General features: G+C 40.4%; 8 protein-coding genes across 12 annotated transcripts; 7 read left to right on the top strand and 1 right to left on the bottom strand.

The window, feature by feature from the left end:
* Positions 1 to 8,525: 8,525 nt before the first annotated feature.
* Positions 8,526 to 11,925, bottom strand: LOC131261132 (CCR4-NOT transcription complex subunit 7). 2 transcript variants are annotated; one of them, XM_058263054.1, is made up of 5 exons: positions 11,825 to 11,925; positions 10,995 to 11,707; positions 10,118 to 10,909; positions 9,123 to 9,369; positions 8,526 to 8,969 (listed from the first exon to the last, which is right to left on the bottom strand). In XM_058263054.1, exons 3-5 carry the CDS (start codon positions 10,904 to 10,906, stop codon positions 8,953 to 8,955), a joined length of 1,053 nt encoding a protein of 350 aa, XP_058119037.1. In that variant the 5' UTR covers positions 10,907 to 10,909; positions 10,995 to 11,707; positions 11,825 to 11,925; the 3' UTR covers positions 8,526 to 8,952. The 2 variants fall into 2 exon arrangements, with proteins under 2 accessions (XP_058119037.1, XP_058119038.1); XM_058263055.1 differs by lacking the exon at positions 11,825 to 11,925 and having other exon boundaries at positions 10,995 to 11,814.
* A 361-nt stretch (positions 11,926 to 12,286) lies between these two features.
* On the top strand, positions 12,287 to 13,719 carry LOC131258783 (oocyte zinc finger protein XlCOF14-like). The gene is made up of 3 exons (XM_058260161.1): positions 12,287 to 12,431; positions 13,214 to 13,362; positions 13,445 to 13,719. The coding sequence occupies exons 1-3, from the start codon at positions 12,300 to 12,302 to the stop codon at positions 13,671 to 13,673; spliced, it is 510 nt and encodes a 169-aa protein (XP_058116144.1). The 5' UTR covers positions 12,287 to 12,299; the 3' UTR covers positions 13,674 to 13,719.
* A 352-nt stretch (positions 13,720 to 14,071) lies between these two features.
* Positions 14,072 to 15,522, top strand: LOC131258473 (zinc finger protein 596-like). Its single transcript, XM_058259798.1, has 4 exons — positions 14,072 to 14,209; positions 14,264 to 14,872; positions 14,958 to 15,109; positions 15,181 to 15,522. The coding sequence occupies exons 1-4, from the start codon at positions 14,078 to 14,080 to the stop codon at positions 15,419 to 15,421; spliced, it is 1,134 nt and encodes a 377-aa protein (XP_058115781.1). The 5' UTR covers positions 14,072 to 14,077; the 3' UTR covers positions 15,422 to 15,522.
* Positions 15,523 to 16,075: 553 nt separating this feature from the next.
* LOC131258539 (zinc finger protein 227-like) lies at positions 16,076 to 17,686 on the top strand. 2 transcript variants are annotated; one of them, XM_058259875.1, is made up of 5 exons: positions 16,076 to 16,217; positions 16,285 to 16,431; positions 16,707 to 16,875; positions 16,943 to 17,094; positions 17,197 to 17,686. In XM_058259875.1, the coding sequence occupies exons 2-5, from the start codon at positions 16,379 to 16,381 to the stop codon at positions 17,474 to 17,476; spliced, it is 654 nt and encodes a 217-aa protein (XP_058115858.1). In that variant the 5' UTR covers positions 16,076 to 16,217; positions 16,285 to 16,378; the 3' UTR covers positions 17,477 to 17,686. The 2 variants fall into 2 exon arrangements, with proteins under 2 accessions (XP_058115858.1, XP_058115857.1); XM_058259874.1 differs by having other exon boundaries at positions 16,082 to 16,217; positions 16,285 to 16,875.
* A 757-nt stretch (positions 17,687 to 18,443) lies between these two features.
* On the top strand, positions 18,444 to 19,995 carry LOC131260920 (myoneurin-like). Of its 2 annotated transcripts, none has more exons than XM_058262778.1 (4): positions 18,444 to 18,580; positions 18,641 to 19,348; positions 19,424 to 19,575; positions 19,636 to 19,995. In XM_058262778.1, the coding sequence occupies exons 1-4, from the start codon at positions 18,449 to 18,451 to the stop codon at positions 19,880 to 19,882; spliced, it is 1,239 nt and encodes a 412-aa protein (XP_058118761.1). In that variant the 5' UTR covers positions 18,444 to 18,448; the 3' UTR covers positions 19,883 to 19,995. The 2 variants fall into 2 exon arrangements, with proteins under 2 accessions (XP_058118761.1, XP_058118763.1); XM_058262780.1 differs by having other exon boundaries at positions 19,639 to 19,995.
* A 177-nt stretch (positions 19,996 to 20,172) lies between these two features.
* On the top strand, positions 20,173 to 21,553 carry LOC131260925 (zinc finger protein 25-like). Its single transcript, XM_058262786.1, has 4 exons — positions 20,173 to 20,297; positions 20,356 to 21,009; positions 21,076 to 21,227; positions 21,284 to 21,553. The coding sequence occupies exons 2-4, from the start codon at positions 20,365 to 20,367 to the stop codon at positions 21,504 to 21,506; spliced, it is 1,020 nt and encodes a 339-aa protein (XP_058118769.1). The 5' UTR covers positions 20,173 to 20,297; positions 20,356 to 20,364; the 3' UTR covers positions 21,507 to 21,553.
* Positions 21,554 to 21,879: 326 nt separating this feature from the next.
* Positions 21,880 to 23,315, top strand: LOC131260922 (zinc finger protein 709-like). Its single transcript, XM_058262782.1, has 4 exons — positions 21,880 to 22,017; positions 22,079 to 22,699; positions 22,761 to 22,912; positions 23,019 to 23,315. Exons 1-4 carry the CDS (start codon positions 21,886 to 21,888, stop codon positions 23,263 to 23,265), a joined length of 1,152 nt encoding a protein of 383 aa, XP_058118765.1. The 5' UTR covers positions 21,880 to 21,885; the 3' UTR covers positions 23,266 to 23,315.
* A 277-nt stretch (positions 23,316 to 23,592) lies between these two features.
* On the top strand, positions 23,593 to 25,056 carry LOC131260923 (zinc finger protein 596-like). Of its 2 annotated transcripts, none has more exons than XM_058262783.1 (4): positions 23,593 to 23,747; positions 23,809 to 24,429; positions 24,491 to 24,642; positions 24,749 to 25,056. In XM_058262783.1, the coding sequence occupies exons 1-4, from the start codon at positions 23,616 to 23,618 to the stop codon at positions 24,993 to 24,995; spliced, it is 1,152 nt and encodes a 383-aa protein (XP_058118766.1). In that variant the 5' UTR covers positions 23,593 to 23,615; the 3' UTR covers positions 24,996 to 25,056. The 2 variants fall into 2 exon arrangements, with proteins under 2 accessions (XP_058118766.1, XP_058118767.1); XM_058262784.1 differs by having other exon boundaries at positions 23,809 to 24,312.
* The last annotated feature ends 217 nt before the right edge of the window (positions 25,057 to 25,273 follow it).

Below are 25,273 nucleotides of genomic sequence, written 5' to 3' on the forward strand. Positions count from 1 at the left end.
TAACCAAACCTTCGTTTACACTCGCCGTCTCAGCCATTCGGCGGAGGAAGGAAATTGCTAAAACTCTACTTTGTAATGATGCCCGACAGCTTTGAAGGTGCGCACTACTCCACCACACACACACACACAAAAGGGGGTACGCATTGCAAACACCACCTACAAAGAGGTCCTTTTTGGCGCCACACGATCTTCAGGTTTGCCTTGCAAACACACAAATATGATGTTTAAAGGGTAAAATGACAGCTTTGAGGTGGTTAATCCGAGGGCCGACATCGAGCTTTTCTGCAAACAGCCTGTTTTACTCTACAACCACGTAAAGCGGTTGCTTGTCCCCGCACGCTACTGTTAAAAGTATTTTAGATTATTTTAGGAGAATTGCAATAACTCGAAGCTTCCTTTATAGCATGTTATCTGCCCAAAACAGTATTTATACTAAAGCTTTATACATTTCCCAAAACTGTATAACATTAAATAGGATGGAGACTGATTGAATATAGAAAGATGGTTGATTCAAAATAAAAAGATAAAAAATATTTAAATAAACATTTGTAAACACCAGTTTGCTTCTTGAAATCCAACGTCCTTGAAAAGACACATCCTAGAAACAAGTGTCCTCTAGTATTATAAATGATAATTCAAAAAAAAACGAATAAAAATATTTCAGTGCATCGTTGCATTCCTTAATTCAAGTTTCAAAAATCTCCTCAAAAGTAGATTGCTATACTTTATTGTATCAATACCAATACAATGGAATCCGATTTTCCACAAATTAACAAAAAATGTGCAATAAAATATAGTGCGATAATGGAAGTATATTAATCATTAGTTGAACAAAAACAATAGTTCACACCGATAAACTAATAAACTCTTCATTAATGTTGATTGCCTTATAACAATAAGCAAGCTGGAACAAAGAGTTGTTATTAAAAGTTTGTCGAAAAAAAAATCCAATAATATAATACAAAGGAAGAACAACCGATGACTGAGAGAATGAGAACGGTTTTCTCGTTGCTTTCCATCATACATATCGGGGGATCAATCGGTAGAGGATCTGGCTGGTTATCCCTGCGGGCCCAACGCGCCCCGCAAACCATCTAATTTATCATCCGTCAAGGACGTGGCGGAGAAAGAAGGAACAAACAAAAGGTTGGCGGCGAGATAAAGAAAACATGGGACGATTAATTTTCTACCCATTGAATGAGCCCGCATTGTAGGAGTAAAACAGAAAACGAAAAAAAGGCACACGCATCCAAAGTGAACTACTTCACGTGAGTGCGTAGAAATTGTAGTGTGCGCCCCGAGCGAAGGAAAGCATCGAGATGCAGACCGTTCCGGGGGAGTTCATGGAGCATTTGTCAACGTCAAGCGATTAAGAGGCAAGCACACTTCTTCCCTGGAGTCTGGTGGGAGGGAAAGACACTCTAAAGGTCTGAAAATCGATGGATCGGATGGATTTCCATCTCACCGTGACCTTGCGAATCTTTGTCACTAATCATGGTTCACATCCCAACCGTGCAGGAAAGCAGAACTCGCTCAGCCGCCGGCAACATTAGTGCGTCCCCCGTCATCCTCGGGATTTGTGTTGATCTGAACTTTTGCTTCATCCCTAAGGAGCTCGACGAGGTCAAACACGAACCGGGAAGCGTAACACATCGATGTTTACTGTTACTTCCCACGGATCTCGCCGCCCCTAGAGTCTGCACCGGTCCTTGCTAGTAAAAGTCCACTTTAGAAGTTATCTCAATTTGTCACGTTATCGTTTCGTCTATTGTTTCTCATTGCCCATTTCGCCACGGCAAGGAGTCCACACCAAGGTTCGCCGCATCAACCGTGGAACGCGAAGCAAGAAAAGTTGTGCTATATTCCGGGCACTGCGATACCATCAAACATGCTTCCTCCGGGACGCGATAAGAACTTCTTTTTCTTTCACCCCCCGAAAACGGTCGCTATAGTGAAGGAAACTAAGGAAAACTTTAAAGCGGATAAGAAGTGGAAAAGTTTCAACCGTACCTCGATTATTTACTTCCGGCCAGTTAAGATGAAACGATAACATTACAAGTGCGAAGTTAAAAGCGGTTTAAAATATTCTTTATACAGAGCTTTTGCGCTGGGGTAAATCGTAGAGTTTCTTTGATTGGCTTTACTTTTTGAATACAAATTACTCAGAATAACAATATTTTGTCAATGCCATTCAACATGATTAATTGTTGAAAATATGATATGAACAGATGTTGAAGAAAACAGTAAAATTCCATTATGTTGACGCCTGTTGAATGCCAAGAGCCCAATTCAGTTTAAAACAACGCACGGCATAGTCATCTGACATGATGTAAAACATAGCTGATCGAAGACTCTCAAACCAACGTGAGAATGATTTGAGAGTCCCTAATCAAAACATGACATGACAAGTGCACAATGGAAGGATGGAACGTTGAGACTGATGTTACCGGTCAGTCGACAGCTGAGCTGTGGCATAGCGAGAATCCGATAAGAACAGCTTCCTAAACCACCTGGTTTTGTCACAGTACGATTTGATTGTATAATTAGGTAAACCGTGACCAGTTCTAGTGTACTGTAAATATGGATGGACTACCCTTAAACCAACTATCCACTCTACGGCGACAAATTGTCTGGAACTATGATGATCCCATCCGGTAACCTTCACACCGAAAATCCCAACGGATCACGAGCAAACTGTTGGGCGCGTCCTTCAATGTCCTATGCGACTAGTAAGTCAACACTCGCTCACGTGTTCAGGGAGCTGCTACTACCCCTTACAAAGTACCAAAGTCTGAACTAGAGAATAGAAAACACCGAATGAGAATCGACCAATTCATCGTTGAGTCCAGAAAAACGTTTTCGGGATATTTCAAAATCAACCATTACAGGACTCTTCCCGTTTTCACCGTCATCATCCACTCCTAACCTCAAACCTACCTAACCGACTTGCAACCAGTAACATTGAACTCTTTCCTGGTTCGTTTTGTATGTCATCGGAACACTGGGAGCGTCTGTTGCCGACGATACTTCATATCCTAATTCAATTATCAATGGTAGTACATAGACCACACAAAAACCGAAAGAAAATCGATACAACTATCGATTTTTCAGCAGCTCATCTGCTACCCCGATGACGATAGCTTCCCACTATGTTTATGTCATTCACGGTAACCACAATTGAAAACTGTTCAAATAACAAAAATTCGATGTTTTAGATTCAATATTTCGAGATTAGCAATAAAAAGATTTAATCATCTTCTTTTGTGTTATATGCTTTTGAAAATAAATTGTGAAAACTGCTATTGCTTACAAGAACACTTTCCCTCGAAGCATGTATGACGCACCGGGAAAACTTCAGGTAGCGTTCCTCCTTCATGGTAACAGGTGGTACCGCAACGCCAAAGTTCATCAACCGCACATTATGAAACGAATAAATTAGCGATCCAAGTTCCGCCGAGCAGCACCTGCATCTTCGCGTGTGTTCGATTCCGTTCACAGCGAAAAAGGTTACGAACCATTTTCCCGGCAGGCAGCACATTACAACCGGTTCGCTAAACTCCAACCTCCGACTCAAAGAACACGGCGCCCGTTGATCGTGTGTGCACCGGTTGGAATAATTTGAATCAACTCGAGCACTCCACGTTGGACCGTAATCGTTGGCCCAGGATACAGTCTACAATTTCTTTCAAACAACCCTGCTCATCCCATCCCATCGCCGGTGGATTCCACAGCAGTCCAGGAGGGGTGGGGGGATTATAGATTTATGGGCATTTTGCGCCATCCCCCGCTGGTGTGTGGCAAATTATTCCCCTGCTTATGACACTTGCGATAATGGCACCAGGACGATTTCAAATCCAACGTTCTCGGAAGAAACACCACTAGAGATCCGATTTGCTTGGCAAATATCTTACGGTTTTACACGGGAATTCTGTTTAAAGGAGACACCAGAAAGGGGGGGGGGGGGGGGGTTTGTAGGAGGATTACAAGCTTTACATTCGCTATTGAAATACACGGCAAGGTGCGCCGATTTGCGTTTCTTCTTAGCATTCACCCAATAGGAAAAACTCCTCAATCTCTGAAATTCGAAGAATTTAATTAGTTGTTAGGCGCAAGACGGTTTGTTGTAGTTGAGTAAAGTAGATTTTTAAAGTGTATTAAATTTTGATAATGAAAACAAATCACTTCACGTTCTCAGATGGAATTCTTCATAACTATAATATTAATAACCTTGTGAGAGATTTTAAAATATCAAGCATGTGCAGAATTCAATGTAACAAACGTGTTGTTCATCATCGTTCATCGATTCATGATTTTTCAAGGACCTTAGTCATCGATCTGAAATAGATACCACGCATCCAGTGCTTGGTACGTCTAGCGGAAGGTATGTCTATGCCTTACTTCCGCACTGACTGCCTGTATGGCTTCGTCAGGTCGGGAGAAAGTCACTGTCGTTGTTTTCACTGGCAATTACAATGCCCAAGGTTGTTGCATAACTTTCGCGGTCAGCCTTTGTGTGTCTTCACGACCTTCCCTTCATGCAATGCGGTTTCGCTTCACTAAGCGAAACAACGTGTTTGTCCATCGGGCTTGGCTATAATAAAGATTGTGTTCACAACGTCGGGAAACGACATTGTTCAGGAGTGCCACAAAGTTTTATTCAAAATTTGTCTCTTTTTGAGTAGATAAATTAAATGGTTACCAATCAAAGTGGTAAAACTATCATTGCAAACAAAAAACCACCGCCATTAGCAATCGGAACTCCAGACGCTATCTGTCTGTCTTGCTGGGAAAACTGAATTTGAGCTGTTAATCTGATCAGATCTACTTCACCCGACAAACAAATCAAATAACGACCAGTTTGGCACCAGTTTTTCGTGAGCATTGTGTTGGCTGTGGCAACCCGGAAAACAGCTTCACGAACCGGAATCGCACGACGTCGGTCGCCCTGAGGCATCGAATGGAAACTTTTCCATTGCACACACCTTTGGAGGCCGACGGGTGGCTCCAGCTTCCCATGCTGCATTCCTTCCGGCACTCCGCTAACGAACTAATGAAGACAAATTGCGTACCATTTATTGCCGTTAGCATCGCCCATGGACCCGGTTCGATTGCACCACAACTCTATTGATTGCGGATTGCTTCCGTTTCCAGTCGCTTTTTGGCGGCAACGAAACACGCACACGAACGATAAAACTGTGCCCATTGGCGTCCTATCGATGCAGGTGCAACAAAGGCACTGGCGACTGCATCGAAACACGAATCCAAGAAAGCTACACAAATGTGTACTCGGCATGAACACATAGTCTGGCGAATTTAATTTCATTGTTCATGATTAACTAAATCATGTTACCGTCGAATCAGAAACTGTTTTAAATAATGAAAGAACTCATATGAAACTACACTTTCAAGATAATTAATTAGAAAAAAATTTAAATAACTACTCAATTGAAAGGGCAACTAAATTAAATTGGAAGCAACGGAAAATTAAAGCCTGATACATTGAAAATTGTTTGGTTTATCATATAGCCATATTCAAAACTCTACGGTCCAGTTCTACTAAAAGATAAAAATCTACTGATTTATTTTAGCCCCTCCTACTGTATAACTAAACCATAAATTAATAATGGCATTTCACCTTTGACCTATTCCATGCTCAAACGTCTTCGAACGAACCATGAGCACACTTTTTATGCTGAATGTGCCATTTTACTTTTTTTTTTTTTAATTTTACTCATCTCCCATATTTTGCCAAACTTCCCGCTTTTATCTCCCTTGTTGCAGCTTGGGTTTCTTCAGCTTTAAAGCACTCTAACATCAGCACTGTCTGTTTCAATCAAAATCCAATCTCCAATAAAATCTTCAACAACCGCCGCCAAACAACAACACACCAGATTGAAGAAGCAAGGAAATAAGAGGTGGAAGAAAATTTACTTTTCCGCCTGTTTCACCTCTGGAGCACATCTGTTCTGCCGGCATGATTCGTGCACAGGATGAATTTTAATCATTTATTCGCTTCGTCAACATATGCGGAAACTTTGCCTTTGAATGCGATTCATCTCCTTCCAACTTAAACGATCTTTTTTCTTATGGCATGAAATGCGTCAAACAGGGTTGGAAAGTTCATTCAACAAAAAAACGACAATTTTGTTTGACAACGAAAGATCTGGTCGAATCTATTTTAACACACATAAAAGATTCTGTGCTGAATGTTTCTGGTGACTCGTATTTTTAAACATCAAAAGCTTGCGAAAAGGAAATTCGATGTTTCCTTCAGCTCCCCTTTACTTTTTTGGACAAATGCCGGGTATTACAAGAGTATAGCAGAAAATTGTACATGAAATCGATACAGAAAATTTATAACTCATCCATCAATTATCATTGATAGAAACATGCTAATCATTCTTACACTACATGACAACCAATTAGTACTCGATTGTACATCCAATTTTAAACTTTTTTCAATGTTATTTCTAAAAATAGACAACAAGCCATGCATTGCCAATCATCGCCAAAGAAGTAACCCAACTTCGCACCTAACACCACCATCTTCCACCGAAACTCGAACGCCAAACTGCCATGCGGGAAAACGGGCTTCAGATGCTTAAAATTAATCACTTGAGTCGAATCCAACACCACCAGGCGAAGGTCGATGAATCTCGAAATCAGCAATCAATCACCGCACTGCGGCACCGTTATCACGCAGTGTGATCATAAATATTGAAAAATGAAGATTCTCCTCGGTGCGTTGTTCTTATGTTACACCTCACATAAACGAGTGGGAACTTTAATGTGGAAGTAGGAAAAATGTTCTCCCAAAGCATAGTCCCATCAGCTTTAAACATAACCCTCGGCATGGCGAGGAATTGACGCCGCGAAGCCACAAATTTGAGTGTGATTGATCCTTCCCGTTGCTTTATCAACATTATTGCACCCATCCCAAAGTTGGCCGACACCGAGCCATGTCTCTACACTACTCCCGCTATAATTGCTTCCTGTTCGATTGACGAGCGGAATATCTAATGCCGCCACTAAGGGCAACCCAGACCCTCCCAACGCAGGGGTTGGGCAGAGAAAGGCGGATGTTTCTTGTAACCGAACTTGGCAACTCACGCAATGTATGTCACGATTTGACACCTCACGCCCTGCCGAAGGAAACGACTGGGACCGGAAATTGAAAAAGAGCTAGAACCTTTCCGACGCCAAGACAACGGGGGAGTCACCTTTCACTGCGAGCCTCCCTCTCCCCACCGTTCTTGGCGGAAGACTAAAAAGCCCACCAAAGCAGCCAATATGCGGTGCCGCTTGTGGAGTACCGTAAGAGCTCCACCGGGATTGAAGATTAAAGAGAAAAGTTTTCCGTTCGGCACCCTGCTCCATTCGTGTGGGAAAGAAAAACCACAAGTGGCGCAGGAATGATTTGGCTGCTGAACAAGTTACGCAAATATTTGCACAACTTTTCACCTCGAAGGTGGATTTAAGCCTTCGCTTACAATGCGTTCTTCAAACGATCACATGAACATTATTTGACAAATGACCAATCGAAGGGCATTAAGAAGTGACCATCAATATTCAATCGAAGATATACTATATAGTGACCGAAAGTTAGTTAATAGAGACAGGGGTCTGGTAGCACCGATTTCCAATTTCATGGTCCGATCGAACCAGCTATGGGAAGTTGTGCTACTTCTGGTAAACAATATGGACAGAGAATTTTCAGAGCTTTCACTGCTATTTCCCAACAACTATTTCCCAAAGAACAAAAAATAATGGAGACGCCTGGTGTTCGGTAGGGAGTTAAATGGCAACACACGGTAGAACAATGTCCCAAATAATTTACGTTCCAAATGGTATGGTCGTCATCGTCTTTAAAAACCATTCTCTAGAGAATGGCTCACTCATCAATCCATTCATCCAACTGTTTTCCTTCCCTGGAAAGTGTTTCTTTCGTTTCAACCACGACCATATCATCCTTCTAAACACTATCGTTTTCTCTTTAACTTTTAATATGCTAGTAGGAGCAGCAACCAAATTTAATTACAGTCGGAAGTTGGAGAAGGGACACTAGAAGGGTTTTACAGGAACAAAGTAAGGTTAAGGAGACTATTTAAACCAACCATACAACCAGGATGTTGAAATTATCAGCTTTTGGAAACGGATGACAAATAGATACAAAGTGATAAAAATTCAATTTAGAGTGAAATGTTTCAGCTCAAAACGAAGTTACTGATCGACACAGGAAAGCCATTAGCGAAATGGTTAGTTGTCGAGTTCCGTTATGCACAACTGAAAGTGCATTACAAATACACGAGGTACCGTCGATAGGGCTTACTTGTATCTCCCACTCGCGTGGATCCTCGGGAATGCCTACGTGGAATAATAACAATCTAGCATGACTATTATATGGTAAAGGTGTATGGTACGGTAAAGCTATACCCGACTAGCAAAATATTTACGATGATATCAACATAACTGTGGTATCATGCAAAAATGTTTGGGATATAAAACAAAATTATTTCTCTTTGTTATACAACCATGTTTCGACTAATTGTTGACAATTTTATTTTATATTTTTCGCCCCTCACACGTCACATCACTTTTCACGAGTCATTGAAATAAACGCTTTAAACCTAATTCTACTTTCTCCCACACCGCCGCGAAACCACCAGCTCACCAGCTGCAATGGTTTCCCATCTTCAAACCAACGACACGACGGAAAACACTCTGTACATTCTGTATTCCCGAATACAACCAGCCGGTGATGCGGTGTAGATGGTTTCTTGATGAAGGCATATCCCAGGGACTGCCACCACACCAACTCAGACATCCAACTGCTGCCACCACGCAAACGAGAAAAAGGGGGTACAGTGTACGCCGCCGTTTATACGCGTATCGCCTTCCGGGTCCCATTCATCCGGTCCGTCCATCCGTCCTTCTATCCATCCATCATGTCGTTTATCGTTCCGGTTTACCTGCAAGAAATAGTGTGATCTAAACCTCAAGTTCACAAACCCATTCGATGGAAAGATGGAAAGAGCAAAGGGCAACCACAAAATCGCACACGCTTCCCATGGAATTGGTTGCGAAACGTGATCGTTAAGTGAGGAGAGAATGTAAATTCGTACTGTTGCTGTTATTCGCGCTGCTACCCGTGGTCGTGTTGCTGCTGGTGTTGCCCGTACCGGCACCGGAGGAGCCGCCGCCTACGCCACTGCCGCCAGTTGCACTGTTGCCACCACCGGTACCCCCGCTGCCACCACCTCCGCCACTGCTACCCGTGTTCGTGCTGTTACCGTTCGCAACGAACGGCGTGCCGAGACCGTACAGGTGACCAGAATATTTCGCATTATCGATATTATCCTCAAAGAACATCTAGGGCGTACAACCGAGCGCGGCACACGGTGATGGGGCACAAGAAAGAAAGAGAAAAATCAGAATCAGAATGAACGCGATCAAGTAATTAGAGACGGCTCCGATAATCTCGACAGTTGTCACTCGTGTTGTTTTCACGAACATTCGATGCGTGTATCGTTCTTTGGTCAGTAGATGGATTTAGGGTGAGGCAGGAAAAACACTGTTTGCATATGCTTCTTCGCTTTTCAGCTGATAATAATTCTATTCTACCGTTCCAAAATTCAAATAAATCTACGATGGAATAATTGCGCAAAACGTTATTTTAAATAGGTGTAAAATCCCTCGGAATTACGCGTTTCCACTACGGTTTTGTACTAATTGTATAGATATATCACATTTTTAAACGACCCTCTCTCCTTTGGTAGAGTATCGGTTTTTCTTGTGGAAAAGACAGCTAAATGAATGGACTGCCAGTACGCGATGCCGTCACGATGTGCAAATTCATCTGGCAGTAATGTATGTAATGACATGAGGCAAGAATATGCTACTCCTCCGGTTTCCCGTGTCGCTTCAGGCGGGTATCGATGTGGTTCAATGCCTGAAGCAATGACCGCTCGATACGCTCGGCACAGTGACACTCGAAGCTGCCGATACCGCTGCTGTTGCGGCTCTGATTCGGGCTGCCCAGCGAGTGCGGCTGCTGACCATCGAGAGCCCGCGAGCAGTCGTCGATTGTACCAGTTGCATAACATCCCTTCGTATGTACCTCACGCATTTTGAAGAAAGCCATTCCCGTAAGCAGCGAGTCCGAGCCGGCCTGATGCTGCGGACCGACGCGTCGCAATTCCAGCTGGTCGGCGACCTCCTGCAGACCGCCCTTCAGGTTTTTGCACGACTTCATTAGATACTTCACGTCATAGATGGTTGGGAAGTAGATTCGCAGCAGCTCGAAAAAGTCGCCCTCCTCCACCGGCAGGTTCTGGTCGGTGAGCAGCTTCAGCAGGTAGGCAAAATCGTATCCCGAGTGGAAGCTAAGCCACTTGATGTTATCCATCAGCACGATACCCGACGTGATCAGCAGCTCGGCGAAGTCCAACGGATCGATGCCGTCCTCCTCGTGCTTCTTGAACTGTATACCCGAGTTGAGTAGCAAGTCAATCGAGTCCTGTGCGTACATATCCTCGCTGAGATTGAACTTGAAGTTGAACTGCCATGTCGAAAAGCCGGCCGGCGTGCGCCCGTCGTCGTCCATGAAGGTTAGCCCGAGTTGGATAATGCGCAGCAGATCCACGTTACACCGCAAACACTGGTACTGGTAGTCCGCCGGAGACCGGAAATCGCCGACCGGACGGGCGACCACGCCCGGGAACTCAGTGTCCATCGCGACGTAATGATACTTCTGCACTACGTGGCGTATTGTGCGGAACTCTTCGTCCAGATTATGTCGCCATACATCCCGAATGCCACACTCTTCGTTTGTTTGTGGGTTCATGTTTCCTCCGCCACCACCACCTCCACCTCCGTGACCTCCGCCGCCACTAACTGCCGATGGCATTGCCTGTACGACATGATACAAATTGTGAATCAATGACGGAAAGTCATTCGCCAGTCAACGATGGCGGTCTTAAAGGATTTAAGCTTACCTGAACCTCAGTTTGCGGCTGTACTGTATGCTTCTTGTGTTCAGACGACTCTCTATTCGAATTGCGATGGCGCAACCTATCGACACCGGTATGACAATTGATCTCTTTCTCCTCCTTTTCGACAGTTGACTCCAATACGGAGTGCTGCTTCGGTGGCTTTTGTGTCGTTGAACCTAACGCAGGCTTAGTTGTTTCGTTACGACTGATAGTACTGTCGTCGTTTCGTAAATCAGCTGGGTAGTTTATTGTTCCAATATCCTTCGACGGTTCCTTCGCCCGACTCGGTGATGTACCTTCTACTATTCCTGATGTTGAACTCTCCGGCACCGATGGTGTTTTCTCGGCTGCGATGAGCGATTCACTTTCCCCTTGATCCGTCTCTTCCCGTATTTCGCCAGCGTCTTCGGGCAGGTCAACCGTTTCGTCAGCCACGGTCTTACCTTCTCAACTGTAACTACAAGGCCGCGGTTCAAGTGGACACTTTTCCCTCGCGTAGCAGCAAACTCGAACACTCCGTGATGCAAGGAAATTGTGCTACAGCAGCAAACAACCAAATATCCCTGTACAGGTTCTACTCAGCTCGTAGGACTTGCTTTTCACAACTGTTTTGAGACTGCAACACTTTACGCCAATCCGGAAGAGTATTGTTCACACCAACTTCTGATTCTTGCGCTGGAGGCCAAGAGATGCGGTCACTTCGCCACTGGTGCAATCTTCTCCGTTGGACATTGCAATGGCGTTGTAAAGAAACAGCGGGCAGCCATGTAAAGTGAAACAAAAAGAAAGTTTAACCAAGCACTCCACCAGTCGGTGACGCTCCTGTTACCCACCGCGCGTACAGCTTACGTCGCTTGTTCTTCGCACCCCAAACAACCGTTCAACTTTGTTAATGTCAAAAAAGTGATTTTCAAGAACCAAACCGGGTGTCTCCTTCATCCCAGCCAAGATGAGTGACGATTGTGAGGCTACTGTCGCCAAGAGCTTTGACATTTAGATGTGATAACTATGTTGAGTAAAAGTAGTGAAAATTCAAATTCATCAAGCAAAACCTCGTGGTTCATTTTATTTTAGAATAATAATTATGCGATTGCTTGCTCATGGATTCGACGGTCATCTATTGAGTTAACATTTTACCAACGTCTATCAAATATGTACACCAAGGTATCTATAAGGTTATTTTTTATACATTTTAACCTACTTTATCACCTATCCTTGATCGTCTACAATTTACAATGTCAATAAACTGTCAGTAGAAAACATTCGAATCGATTGCATTTGTAAGTAAATAAATACATTGTGCACGATATGGCGAACGAAATGGTTGTATTGTTCGGCAATTGTCGATTTTGTTTAAGTGACCACGATCTCATTCCTTTAGTAAAAGCTTGGAATAACGAGTCATCAATCCAAGATGTAGTCTATTACACTGGTATTGAGGTATGTTATCCAGTCCTCTACTGCAGTAATATCATTTTACGTGATATGTTGTTACTTTAGCTTACAGACGACGAGCAATTATACGCTCCAATCTGCGACAAATGCTGCCAAGTTTTGGAAAAATTCGTCGCTTTACGAACCACGGCGTTACAAAATGAATCCACGTTCAAACTGCTCTTTACGGCACATATCGAGAGATTTAAAGGCGATCCCATATCGATTGGAGCAGATCAAACATTGTTCACGACTTATTCGCACCACGATTCCGTTGAAACAAATCTAATCGAAGATGATATGAACAGTCAAGAACCGCATTCGGAAGCTATAGATGAACCTTCCTCTTCGAATCTAGTTGAAAGCGATGATGCATATTCCAGTGAAGAAATTTATAAAGAACAAGACAACTTCGTTGAAAAGAGTGAACAATCTGCAGAAAACAAATTGAACAAGCCCAGAGAACTCTGCAATATATGTGGAAGACTGGTATTTTCTTACAAAACTCATAGTTTTACACATACCAAAGAGAAAAAATATTCATGCCCCTATTGCCCGAAACAATTTTCAATGACACATTATCGGAAGCTCCATGTACAAACATTTCATGAAAAGAAAATCTTCAAATCCTGTGAAATATGTGGTACGGACTTTATTCATCGCAACACCTACAGTAGTCACATGGTAAATAATTTAGTTTAATGTTAACAAACAAGGCCGGTGGAGGGATCTCCTTCGCCGATCTTGTTTTGATTATATTACAAACCACACATCATTTTTGTTCGCAGATATCGAAACACGGTATTGGCAAAAAGTACGAGTGTCAGATTTGTTCGAAAACCTACTATCGGTCCTCTCACTATACTCAACATTACAGAAGCGTGCACGGTAACGAAGAGTTTCCATGTACGAAGTGCTCCCTGGTTTTTAAATCAAAGTAAGATTTGTTCGCTTATTTCCTTTCCGACATTCAAGAATGATTAATGATGATCTGTCTGTTTCCTTTTTTCCTCATTTAGAGATAATCTACGAGATCATCAATCGGTACATTCAGACGAGAAACCTTATGGATGCAGCTTGTGTCCAAAACGTTTCAAAAAACGGGAAGCTAGAAAAAACCATGAACTTACACACAGCGGCATACGATTTTCATGCAGCCTTTGTGAAAAATCGTATCGGTACAAAACCTTACTTACTATGCACTACAGAAAACATCATGAAGGTACACCACCCGCAGAAAATAACTAAGATGATAGCGACACATAAAATTATTAGAAAAAATAATAAAATAAAAATCAATTCATCAATCATTTGTGCTTTCCCAACATTTTCATTTTTGTCGAATCAATATGTATTTGATTTTCTCCCACCTTTTAAGGTTGCCGATTTCAACACGATTAGCTGTTCCAAATACCATATTAATTCCATCATCACAGGATATTGCTTCACGATAAAAATCATTCATTAAATACAGATCAGTGCGCATTTTTAGTTATCAAAGCATTTACATTACATACATCAAAGTATTCTCTAGCCGAGCATATTCACGATCGTATAACCACACCCTAAGCACAAACAATTCAATCAACTTATCGGTGACATTTCTGGTACCTTGTTTGTAAACAAATCCTCCATGGTGAAAACGGCACACCATGGCGAACGCAGTTTGTAAAATTTTGGATATCTGCCGGTTTTGCTTGCTTCATGATGATTTAATTCCTATCACGCAAGCTGTTGCTTCAATGGTAACAGTTCAAGACATAGAAAACTTCACTGGGATACAGGTGAGCTCAAATGTTTTCCCTTTTTCGTGGGTGTAACGTTGTTTTGTTTTGCAGATCACCGATGAAGAACAGCTATCTTTTGCCATTTGCAAAAACTGCTGCAAAGTGTTAGAAAACTCGGTTGCTTTCCGAAACATCTGCCTCAACAATGATGTGGTATTTAAACAGTTGTTTTCTGTGGTAATAGAGAGTATAAAGGAAGAGGAAAATGAAGATTCGACACAAATACAAGATGACTCCTCGAACTTTGAAAGCGATGATCAAATTGGGGCAGAAGGACCATCATTTGATGCCAGTTATTCTAGTGCCAGTGACGCTGAAGATGTGCACTCAGCTCCCGTAGCAAGGCCAATAACGAAAGGACTTGCGAGTGCGAAAGCCAAGGGCAAGGCTGACGAAAAACCAAACACTTCTACCGAACATAAAATTGAAAAAGAAAAAACAGTTTGTTATACCTGTGGCAAACTTGTTACAAACCTACCAAACCACATGATACATCATAACAAGGAAAGGAGGTATAGCTGCCCACACTGTCCGTTAAAAATGTCAAATGGAACGAATATGAAAAAGCATATAGAGGCTGTGCATGAAAAGAAAATAGCTAAATCTTGCGAATTATGCGGTGAAGGATTCATTCACATGTCTACTTTCGTACGTCACATGGTTAGTAGTGGAAACGGAAAGAATCTTTCGGAGCGAATCTTGTCTCTACTAATAATATGGATAACACTACTAATAACTCTTTCAGACAATCAAGCATGGCATCGGCGGAACGTACGAATGTAAGATTTGTTCGAAAACATTCAAGCAAGTAGACAGATACAGACATCACATGAACAAATGGCATAAAACTAGAAAGGAACACAAGTGCACGATATGCGACAAGGTTTTCAATGGGAGGTAAGGACAGTAAAAAAAACATTAATGAACGTGCATAGCTGAAGATTAAACAATTATCTATTACCTTTTAGCCAAAGACTCAAAATACATCAAAGCGTGCATTCCAACGATCAACCTTATGCATGCAGAATATGTCCAAAACGTTTCAAGAGTAAGGAAGCGAAAAGAACGCATGAAATAACCCACACCGGAATCCGATTTTCATGCACTCTATGCCAACGATCATATAAGTATAAAAATCTTCTTAATAGGCATTACCGGTACGATCATGGAGCTGAACCATCTGTTGATAGCGACAATAATCGAACATAAATCTAGTTTATTTCCGATCTGCGTATTTCATGTAAACTACAGAAAACTATGTATCTTCAATATACAGGTAAAATAAATGTTTTGCACATTACGCAATTGATATGATAAACAATATATTATCGGACACGGATCGATTTTCTATCACAAATCTATGGCGTATGGAAATTATATGTACATTAGCAGGAAAGCGAAGGAAGAGGTGTTGGCGGAATTTCGCATAACCTCGGTTATAAAACGGTTTTATAACGTCAAGCTTGCATATCAAATAATACTGATGCATGGACTAGAACGTAATGCTAAGAGCATTGAGAAGTTCAGATATATTTTAAAAAAAACCATTTAAAACAACAAAAATCGTTTTTAGCGAATCAATCTGAGCGGGCTCTACTTTGTTAAATTGCTTCGAATAGTGCTTTTATCCAATTGTGAAAACGATTATGAAAAATAAGTTACGACTTATCATAAAGGCACGTTGTTCTTGAATTAAGATAAGTTTTAACAACTGATTTACTTGGGAGACGCCATGCAATTACCAACATGGCATTTAAATGCTGGCTTTGAGCGCGAAATCCTCTGCTGTCAGCTCAAGTCACGTCTGATTGTTTGACATTAACGCCAATGACGATGAATGTTTATAAACAAACAACAGTTCCAAGATTGGAGAATGGAGAACACCACGCGTGAGATTTCTAATATTTGTCGGTTCTGTTTGTGCGAGAACGATTTACTTCCCGTTTCAAATGTGGCTTCTTCACTATTGACTATCGAGGAAATCGAATACTTCACCGGCATACAGGTGGACTTTCCTCATTTTAGCAATCTCTAGGATCTAATGAACTTGAACAGAATGTTTTGTTTTACAGATCACCGAGGAGGAACAGCGATCATTCGCCACGTGCGAAACGTGTTGCGGAGCAATAAAAAAAGCAGCTAGATTCCGAGCAAGTTGTCTGAAAAATGATCATGAATTCCGAGAGCTCTTTTCGGTACTCGTCGAGAGTGTGTTACAAGTAAAAGATTATACTTGGGACGTTACATATGGAGATGAAGTTGTAGAAGAAGGACCGATGATTGAACCTCATGAAACCAGCCTAATAACAGTTCAGTTAACTGATGATAATATTTCACAGTTTCCTTCAAGAAACCTTATATCAGCAAACACCAGTCAAAAAACAAACTTCTCACAATCGGATGATGATTCGGAATGGGAATACAAGCGGCATATAAAACAACTTTGCCCTATTTGTGGCAAAATGGTAACTAACGTAGGTCTTCACATTTCCAGCATACATGACAAGGTAAAGAAATATTCGTGTCCTCACTGTCCGTTAGCAATGGCACTTAAAGGTAATTTATCAAGGCACATAAATGAGGTCCACAAGAAAAAAATTATTAAAACATGCGAACAATGCGGCAGAGGTTTTTGCAATAAAAACAGCTACTTGAGTCACATGGTATGTACAAACTAAATCGAACATTCTCGTAAAACAATTGAAAGTGACTAATTTCTCTATTTTACAGACATCAATTCATGGAACTGGCGAAAGATACAAGTGCCAGATATGCTCAAAATCATTCAGTCTACTATCATCCTGTAAGCAGCATATGAGAAGTTGGCATCTAAATCAAAAAGAGTTCAAATGCACAACTTGTAGCAGTACATTCAAGCTAAGGTTAGTTCTTCATCGTTAACTTCAAATGACCTACGTACTACTACTGTATGTATCTGTTTTACTTAGCGCAATAACTAATAAGGGTACGTTTTTTTTTTGCAGAACACAACTAACCAACCACCAAAAGGTGCATTCCGATGAACATCCTTTCGCTTGCAGCATTTGTCCGAAACGTTTCAAGAGTGGTACTGCAAAAAAAAATCATGAGATAGCGCACTCTGGTTTTCGATTCAGCTGTGAACTTTGTACAAAGTCATATCGATATAAATGTCTTCTAAACATGCACTATAGAAAGGATCACGAAGGCATGATACCTTCAAAAATGAACAATGACTCGAATATAGCCGAGTTCGAGTCAGTGTCGAGTTCTAAAGACAATTAATAAAATTAGCCTAATGAAATAAGGAAAAAGTAAGGATTCAAACATAGAAACTAAATCTTTTGCAATTTATTTTACTAATAGTTTTTTCTTTGAAAAGCCTAGAACGAGTTTAAAATCGCTACGTTAGCGATGTTAACGAGTTTTTTTATTAGACACCTCTCGCTTTAATCCAATGCCGGTAACAGTTCACGAATAAAATCATTTTCATCAAATCGTTACTAAATCGTTCTTAACTTTAAAAACCCAATTTGCCATAAGGATATTAGTTTGCTTTACAAATTAGCTTCTGTGACTCATAGAACACTGATGAACTTAAACAAAGGATGTTGTTATATTAATATTAAACAATTTAAAACAGGTAAGTTAATAATGAGCGCTGGGGCTCTCCACCTCGACGGCGTGGGTTCGAATCCCAACCGAGACCGGACCCTCTACGGACCCTGTACGAGAGGACTGACTATCCACGTACACAAAGGGAAAAAATCTTGTAAGAACAAAGACGGTCGTTACGCCAAGAAGAAGAAGTTAATATTGATTTGTTAAAACATTTGAGGGTATTACAATTGGGAGCGCGGAAACGATACACTTCTCGACACTGCCCCATACAAAAGGTAAACAACACTTTGAAAAAAGCGAAAAAATGGCTGGCCGTCTCGACGATCCAAAACGACGCCACCTACGTGTCGAGACGATGCGCGGAAACGAAACGACGCGGCTAGCCATTTTTTCGCTTTTTTCAAAGGTGTTGTTTACCTTTTGTATGGGACCGCGACGAGAAATCTGACAGTTCGTATCGTTTCCGCGCTCCCAATTAAAATACCCTCAATTAATTTACTCTAGTTTAGAGATGCTACCTGCAACTTTATTTTTGTAGCGACCGTGTATCTGCACCTTCAGATCTAACCATCTGTGGATCTTGACATCAACATCAGTTCTAGCAAATTGTTTATAAACAATCTGTACAGCCTACCGATGGCGTCCACCACGCGTGAAATTTCCAATATTTGTAGGTTTTGTCTCTGCCAGGATGATTTACTTCCTATATCTAAAGCAATTGATTCAATCTTTACTGTTCGTGATATAGAACACTTTACTGGCATCCAGGTAAGTTCGTTCTGATGATAAAAGTTCTTGGTTATTATGTGACATTGTTTTGTATTGCAGATCACAGCCGATGAATTATTAGCTTTTGCGATGTGCGAGAGTTGCCAAAAAATCTTGGAAAATTCAGTCACATTTCGCATCAATTGTTTGAATAATGATTTACTATTCAAAGAACTTTTCTCAGTGCTCATCGAGAGCGTGAAAGACGAGTCGAATACTATTACCGACTATGCAAATACAAAGTTGGATTGTACAATGATTGAAATTCGGGAACAGGTTGATACAGACGCTACACGAATCGATATTGAATCGATTGCGAGCGATCTTGGAGACACAGACCAAATGAGTTCAGGGTCAAATCTTCAAAATCAAAATGTAATTCAAGCTTTTGAATCGAATACAAGTGCTCTTGGAGACACAGATGAAACCAATGCAGAAGTTAAAAATGGTCAAATCAGCAGAAATTCAGGAAGCCAAAACAAACCCGATAAACTACAATCTTATGCAACAAAAACGCACCTGATACAAACATTTTCTAATAAGAAAAAACTGTGCCCTATTTGTGGAAAATTGATAATCAATATGCTGCCGCACGTTGCCCTGCATGCGAAGGAAAAGCAATATGCTTGCCCACATTGTAACGTGAAAATGACTCATAGAGAGAATATGAAAAGGCACATAGATGCCGTGCACCTAAAAAGAATTGTTAAATTTTGTGAAGAATGCCGTCAAGGATTTATACACCAAAAAATGTTCGTACGACACATGGTAAGCTTTGGGGATCTTAAGCTTGGCATTCAGTTATTAATTCATGGGGGCGGGATATTTTTTTTTATTTTCAAGATGTCAGTGCACGGAATTGGTAGAACTTACGATTGCACAATATGTTCAACGACATATAAACTGGAAGCTCAGTACAGAACTCATGTAAACAAATGCCACAAGCCTCCCAAAGAATTTTTGTGTACAAAATGTAATATGATATTCAATAACAGGTAAGTAACATTTCTATTTCTTTTTAATGATTCTAGAATAATATGAGATATTTTTTCCAGAAGAAACTACGTAGTCCATCAACGTGTGCATTCTGACGTTCAACCTTACGCCTGTAGTAAGTGTACGAAGCGTTTTAAAAGTTCGTATGCTAGAAGAACGCACGAGTTAACCCACACAGGAATTCGATTTTCATGTGAGCTATGTGATAAGTCGTATCGGTACAAAAGTCTTCTTAATATGCACTATAGAAAGGAGCACAACGGAGCGAAATCTTCAGATATTTATGATGATGGTGAAGACGAATAAAGTTGTTTCAAATGTCGGGATTAAACCCGACCCAAACAGTATTCCATTAAACATGGATTAAATTTCAAAAATCATGTGCAGTACATAAAAATAAAAAAAACGATAAATATACATTTCAAACCAGAACGTGCGCTTATGTTTCTGTTATTCCTAAAATACGCTTATCGAATAACGTTCGAACGTGTGTCAGGACCTTAAGCTTCTTTCGTTAAAATGTCATTGAGGAATTCCGGAGCAGGTTTACCTATCGGTAAACAATGCCACAAATGCCCAATTCACCACAATGCCGAATACAACTCGCAACATTTCCAGTATTTGCCGATTTTGTTTGGCCAAACACGGTTTGATTCCAGTTTCGAAAGCAACAGCTCCCCGACTTACTATCCAAGATATAGAACTGTTTACTGGTATTCAGGTAAGCTCTATGTTCTACGAAAAACCATTTGGTCATTGACATTGGTTTGGTTTTACAGATTAATAATATGAACCTACCGTTGTTCGTAATATGCGAGAGCTGCCGAAAAACGTTGGAGAACTCAGTTAAGTTCCGCACCAGTTGCTTAGCCCAGGATATGGTGTTCAGACAGTTGTTTTCCATTCCCGAGGATATTGTGAAAGACGATGTTCCAGCGCATACGGTACACCCACAAGATGAGTTATTGAACTTCGAAGGTGTTAGCCGAATGAAAACAGAAAAAACATTGACTAGATACAACCTATGTAGAGCAAATGATCCCGCATTAGTCGAGCGAACGATCACTGGTTCACATAACATGCATACTAAACAGTATTCGCAAGATGAAATAGAACAGGAAACAACGAACGAAGACTTTACAGCTGATCAAAACCATAGCGAATCGTTCACTGATACGAAACAGAATGCAAAGCAGCAGCGTAGAAAGATACTTTGTGTTACATGTGGCAAATTAGTGAGTAATATCTACCTGCATGATAACGAGCAGCACTCTAAAGAAAAAATCTATGACTGTCCGCAATGTCCGATGAAAATGACGAATAGAACGAACATGAGAAGACACATAGCGACGGTACATGAAAAGAAAATAACGAAAACGTGTGACCTATGCGGTGGTGGGTTTGTACACTTATCCACCTTTTCTTCTCACATGGTAAGCAAAAACGTAAAACAGTTAATGTTTAAAAGAAAGTACTGATTGTTTTGTTTTCTTTTGAAGATGTCAGCACATGGTATTGGCAAAACATACGAATGCAAGTTATGTGAAAAAACGTTCAAGCAGCCTGCCGCATACAACAAGCATGTCAATAGGTGTCACACGCCTGCGATAGAGTACACGTGTAAAATTTGCAATATGGTGTTTCATCGAAAGTATGATAAACCTACAATGTTTACTTCATCCATGTGACATTTTTTTCCTTCCACAGGAAAAGGCTCAACATTCATCAACGCGTGCATTCCAAAGAGCAACCTTACGGCTGCAATATCTGCTTCAAGCGTTTTAAAAGTTCTTATGCAAAACAAACGCACGAATTGACGCACACTGGAATTCGATTTTCATGTGAATTATGCGATAAATCCTACCGTTATAAAAGTCAATTGTCTCTACACAATAGAAAGCATCATGATGCTGTGTTTCCGCACCGGTGAACAGTTAAGATAAAATGTGTTAAGGCAAATAAATGCAGTATAGACCGTCAGGAACTGGAAATAATGTTGTACATTCTATAGTTAACGAATAAGTAAATCAATTCAATTGCTAAGTTGAAAATTCAAAATTTCAGCCCCCACCGAGCGTATAATGTAAATTATAATTTAAAACAGCTATTTTATAACTGGTTTAAGACAGTGTATTGTATGTATTGAGATTACAATTAATATCGACTCAATTTTTCGAAAATCATCAAAGCATGACGAAGAAACGCTTGAAACGCAATGGTTTCCCATCCATCGCACCTTCAATATTCTACTCCCCTTGGCTGTTTGACAAAAGAAAGATGTTAGTAAACAATTGTGTTTCCCCCTAACCATGGCGGAATCAATGGGTGAAATCGCTAATATTTGCCGGTTTTGTTTGTCTCAAGATGGATTAATACCTATTTCGAAAGCTACCACTTCCCTTTTCACCATTCAAGATATGGAACACTTCACTGGCATTCAGGTAAGTTCTTTCAACTCGACGAAATGCTTTGCAATACTACAGCATTGGTTTTGTTTTGCAGATCAACAATGTGGAACAGCTATCGTTCGTGATGTGTGAAAGCTGCTGCAAAATATTGGAAAACTCAGTTGCTTTCCGCAGTGCTTGTATCAAAAATGATATTATATTCAAACAACTCTTTTCAATACTCGTCGAGAGTGTGGCAGACGATGTACCGGAATCCATCATGGATATGAAAGATGAGTCTATCTCATTTGAAAGCGATGATCAAATCGATACAGAAAAATCCATCATTGATGACTGTTCATCAAGTGCGAATGATCACGAAGACACTGAACGAACAATGCAGAGGAACATATCGTATAATAACAGGGCAAATTTGCAAGATCCAAATACAGCAATGGTTGCAAAGTGCAGTAGAAAAAAGAGGAAGATGGCGAAGAGAACCAGCCCTAAAGCACTATGTCCCATATGTGGGAAATTCGTTAAAAACATCATTACTCATGATAATGAAAAACATACGAAAAAGGTGTATCATAACTGCCCACATTGTCCTCTAAAAATGGTAAATCATTCCAATATGAAAAGACACATAGAAACAGTACACGAAAAGAAGATTATTAAAATCTGCGAAACATGCGGAGAAGGATTCGTTCACCATAATACGTACAAGTCTCATACCGTACGTAAAAAATCATCAAGAAAATTTAATGAAGTATTTATAACACTTTTTATCTTCCTAGATGGCACAACATGGAATTGGTAAAACATACGAATGTAAGGTATGCATGATAACGTTCAACCAGTTTGCCAGCCATAACAGGCATATGAATAAATGGCACAGGCCAGAAAAGGAGCACACATGCAAAGTTTGTAGCATGGTTTTTAAATCAAGGTAAGTTTTCTCTATGAGAGCTTATGACTTTAAGCAGCAAATTATGTTGGTACTAATAAGCATTCTATTTAATTCCTTTTTCTATTTAATGCGGAAAACAACAAAGCCAATCTTTGAGAATCCACCAACGTGTGCATTCAGACGAGCAACCTTTCGCATGCAGATCCTGCCCAAAGCGGTTTAAAAGTTCTTGCGCGAGAAACGCGCACGAATTGGCTCACACTGGAATAAGATTTTCCTGCGAACTTTGTCAACGATCCTATCGGTACAAAAAATTATTAGCCATGCACTACAGAAAAGATCATGACGATGAGCTACCATCAGAGCATAACAATCATACTGAAAATGTGTAAAATTCTGCTAATAGGGATGAAATAAAAATCATCATACGTATATCGTATGGCTTCAGAATGTACAGCACTATGAAAATCCGGTTCTCAAGAACCTTTAAATAATTTTCCTCCAAGCTTTTCGACGTGAAATAATTATGTATGCTGAAATCAAAACCATTTTTTTCAACAACTATCCAATTTAAATTCAATGAAATTGGTAGACATCGTCGATCCGAACCATTCGACACGCCACAAAAAAAAAACGCTTAAAATCATTGCACTTTGCAACAACGCACCTTCAATATTCTACTACCCTTGGCTGTTTGACAAAAGATAGATGATGTTGGTAAACAATTGTGTTTCCACTAACCATGGCAGAATCAATGGGTGAAATCGCCAATATTTGCCGGTTTTGTTTGTCTCAGCATGAATTAATACCTATTTCGAAGCCTACCGCTTCACTTTTCACCATTCAAGATGTGGAACACTTCACTGGCATTCAGGTAAGTTCTTTCAACTCGACGAAATGCTTTGCAATACTACAGCATTGGTTTTGTTTTGCAGATCAACAATGTGGAACAGCTATCGTTCGTGATGTGTGAAAGCTGCTGCAAAATATTGGAAAACTCAGTTGCTTTCCGCAGTGCCTGTATCAAAAATGATATTATATTCAAACAGCTCTTTTCAATACTCGTCGAGAGTATGGTAGACGATGTACCAGAATCTATCATGGATATGAAAGATGAGTCTATATCATTTGAAAGCGATGATCAAATCGATACAGAAAAATCCATCATTGATGACTGTTCATCAAGTGCGAATGATAACGAAGACACTGAACGAACAATGCAGAAGAACATATCGTATAATAACAGGACAAATTCACAAGATCCAAATACAACAATGGCTGCAATGTGCAGTAGAAAAAAAAGGAAGGCGGTGAAGCGACACTACACTAAAGTACTATGTTCCATATGTGGGAAATTAGTTACAAACATCATTACTCATGATAATGAAAAACATACGAAAAAGGTGTATTATAACTGTCCACATTGTCCTCTAAAAATGGTAAATCACTCCAATATGAAAAGACACATAGAAACAGTACACGAAAAGAAGATTATTAGAATCTGTGATACATGTGGTGAAGGATTTGTTCACCATTCCACGTACAAGTCTCATATCGTACGTAAAAATTCTTCAAGAAATTTTATTGAAGTATTTATAACACTTTTCATCTTCCCAGATGGCACAACATGGAATTGGTAAAACATACGAATGTAAGGTATGCATGATAACGTTCAACCAGTTTGCCAGCCATAACAGGCATATGAATAAATGGCACAGGCCAGAAAAGGAGCACACATGCAAAGTTTGTAGCATGGTTTTTAAATCAAGGTAAGTTTTCTCTATGAGAGCTTATGACTTTAAGCAGCAAATTATGTTGGTACTAATAAGCATTCTATTTAATTCCTTATTCTATTTAATGTGGAAAACAACAAAGCCAATCTTTGAGAATCCACCAACGTGTGCATTCAGACGAGCAACCTTTCGCATGCAGATCCTGTCCAAAGCGGTTTAAAAGTTCTTATGCGCGAAGAACGCACGAATTGGCTCACACTGGAATAAGATTTTCCTGCGAACTATGTCAACGATCCTATAAGTACAAAAGTTTATTAGCCATGCACTACAGAAAAGATCATGACGATGAGCTACCATCAGAACAAAACAATCATACTGAAAATGTGTAAAATTCTGCTAATCTGCATGCAATAAAAATCATCATACGTATACCGTATGGCTTCAGAATGTACAGCACAATGAAAATCCGGTTCTCGAGAACCTTTAAATAATTTTCCTCCAAGCTTTTCGACGTGAAATAATCAGGTATGCAGAAACCAAAACCGTGTTTTTCAACATCCATCCAATTTAAATTCAATGAAATTGGTAGACATCGTCGATCCGAACCATTCGACACACCATAAAAAAACGCTTAAAATCATTGCACTTTGCAACAACGCACCTTCAA

This window comes from Anopheles coustani, chromosome 3, assembly GCF_943734705.1.
Source record: "Anopheles coustani chromosome 3, idAnoCousDA_361_x.2, whole genome shotgun sequence".
NCBI classification, from domain to species: Eukaryota; Metazoa; Arthropoda; class Insecta; order Diptera; family Culicidae; genus Anopheles; species Anopheles coustani.

What these genes read in the sequence shown, in the direction of transcription:
- LOC131261132 (XM_058263054.1), bottom strand. Translation starts at nt 10,906, where the DNA reads ATGCCATCGGCAGTTAGTGGCGGCGGAGGTCACGGAGGTGGAGGTGGT. An exon ending in CTTTCTTCAAAATGCGTGAG is followed by an intron (nt 9,370 to 10,117) that starts GTACATACGAAG and finishes TGTACGCCCTAG; the next exon opens with ATGTTCTTTGAGGATAATAT.
- LOC131258783 (XM_058260161.1), top strand. Translation starts at nt 12,300, where the DNA reads ATGGCGAACGAAATGGTTGTATTGTTCGGCAATTGTCGATTTTGTTTA. An exon ending in TCTATTACACTGGTATTGAG is followed by an intron (nt 12,432 to 13,213) that starts GTATGTTATCCA and finishes TTTTGTTCGCAG; the next exon opens with ATATCGAAACACGGTATTGG. An exon ending in TCCCTGGTTTTTAAATCAAA is followed by an intron (nt 13,363 to 13,444) that starts GTAAGATTTGTT and finishes TTCCTCATTTAG; the next exon opens with AGATAATCTACGAGATCATC.
- LOC131258473 (XM_058259798.1), top strand. Translation starts at nt 14,078, where the DNA reads ATGGCGAACGCAGTTTGTAAAATTTTGGATATCTGCCGGTTTTGCTTG. An exon ending in CTACTTTCGTACGTCACATG is followed by an intron (nt 14,873 to 14,957) that starts GTTAGTAGTGGA and finishes TAACTCTTTCAG; the next exon opens with ACAATCAAGCATGGCATCGG. An exon ending in GACAAGGTTTTCAATGGGAG is followed by an intron (nt 15,110 to 15,180) that starts GTAAGGACAGTA and finishes ATTACCTTTTAG; the next exon opens with CCAAAGACTCAAAATACATC.
- LOC131258539 (XM_058259874.1), top strand. Translation starts at nt 16,086, where the DNA reads ATGGAGAACACCACGCGTGAGATTTCTAATATTTGTCGGTTCTGTTTG. An exon ending in AATACTTCACCGGCATACAG is followed by an intron (nt 16,218 to 16,284) that starts GTGGACTTTCCT and finishes TTTGTTTTACAG; the next exon opens with ATCACCGAGGAGGAACAGCG. An exon ending in AGCAGTACATTCAAGCTAAG is followed by an intron (nt 17,095 to 17,196) that starts GTTAGTTCTTCA and finishes TTTTTTTTGCAG; the next exon opens with AACACAACTAACCAACCACC.
- LOC131260920 (XM_058262778.1), top strand. Translation starts at nt 18,449, where the DNA reads ATGGCGTCCACCACGCGTGAAATTTCCAATATTTGTAGGTTTTGTCTC. An exon ending in AAATGTTCGTACGACACATG is followed by an intron (nt 19,349 to 19,423) that starts GTAAGCTTTGGG and finishes TTTATTTTCAAG; the next exon opens with ATGTCAGTGCACGGAATTGG. An exon ending in AATATGATATTCAATAACAG is followed by an intron (nt 19,576 to 19,635) that starts GTAAGTAACATT and finishes TATTTTTTCCAG; the next exon opens with AAGAAACTACGTAGTCCATC.
- LOC131260925 (XM_058262786.1), top strand. Translation starts at nt 20,365, where the DNA reads ATGAACCTACCGTTGTTCGTAATATGCGAGAGCTGCCGAAAAACGTTG. An exon ending in CCACCTTTTCTTCTCACATG is followed by an intron (nt 21,010 to 21,075) that starts GTAAGCAAAAAC and finishes TTTCTTTTGAAG; the next exon opens with ATGTCAGCACATGGTATTGG. An exon ending in AATATGGTGTTTCATCGAAA is followed by an intron (nt 21,228 to 21,283) that starts GTATGATAAACC and finishes TTCCTTCCACAG; the next exon opens with GAAAAGGCTCAACATTCATC.
- LOC131260922 (XM_058262782.1), top strand. Translation starts at nt 21,886, where the DNA reads ATGGCGGAATCAATGGGTGAAATCGCTAATATTTGCCGGTTTTGTTTG. An exon ending in AACACTTCACTGGCATTCAG is followed by an intron (nt 22,018 to 22,078) that starts GTAAGTTCTTTC and finishes TTTGTTTTGCAG; the next exon opens with ATCAACAATGTGGAACAGCT. An exon ending in ATACGTACAAGTCTCATACC is followed by an intron (nt 22,700 to 22,760) that starts GTACGTAAAAAA and finishes TTATCTTCCTAG; the next exon opens with ATGGCACAACATGGAATTGG.
- LOC131260923 (XM_058262783.1), top strand. Translation starts at nt 23,616, where the DNA reads ATGGCAGAATCAATGGGTGAAATCGCCAATATTTGCCGGTTTTGTTTG. An exon ending in CCACGTACAAGTCTCATATC is followed by an intron (nt 24,430 to 24,490) that starts GTACGTAAAAAT and finishes TCATCTTCCCAG; the next exon opens with ATGGCACAACATGGAATTGG. An exon ending in AGCATGGTTTTTAAATCAAG is followed by an intron (nt 24,643 to 24,748) that starts GTAAGTTTTCTC and finishes AAAACAACAAAG; the next exon opens with CCAATCTTTGAGAATCCACC.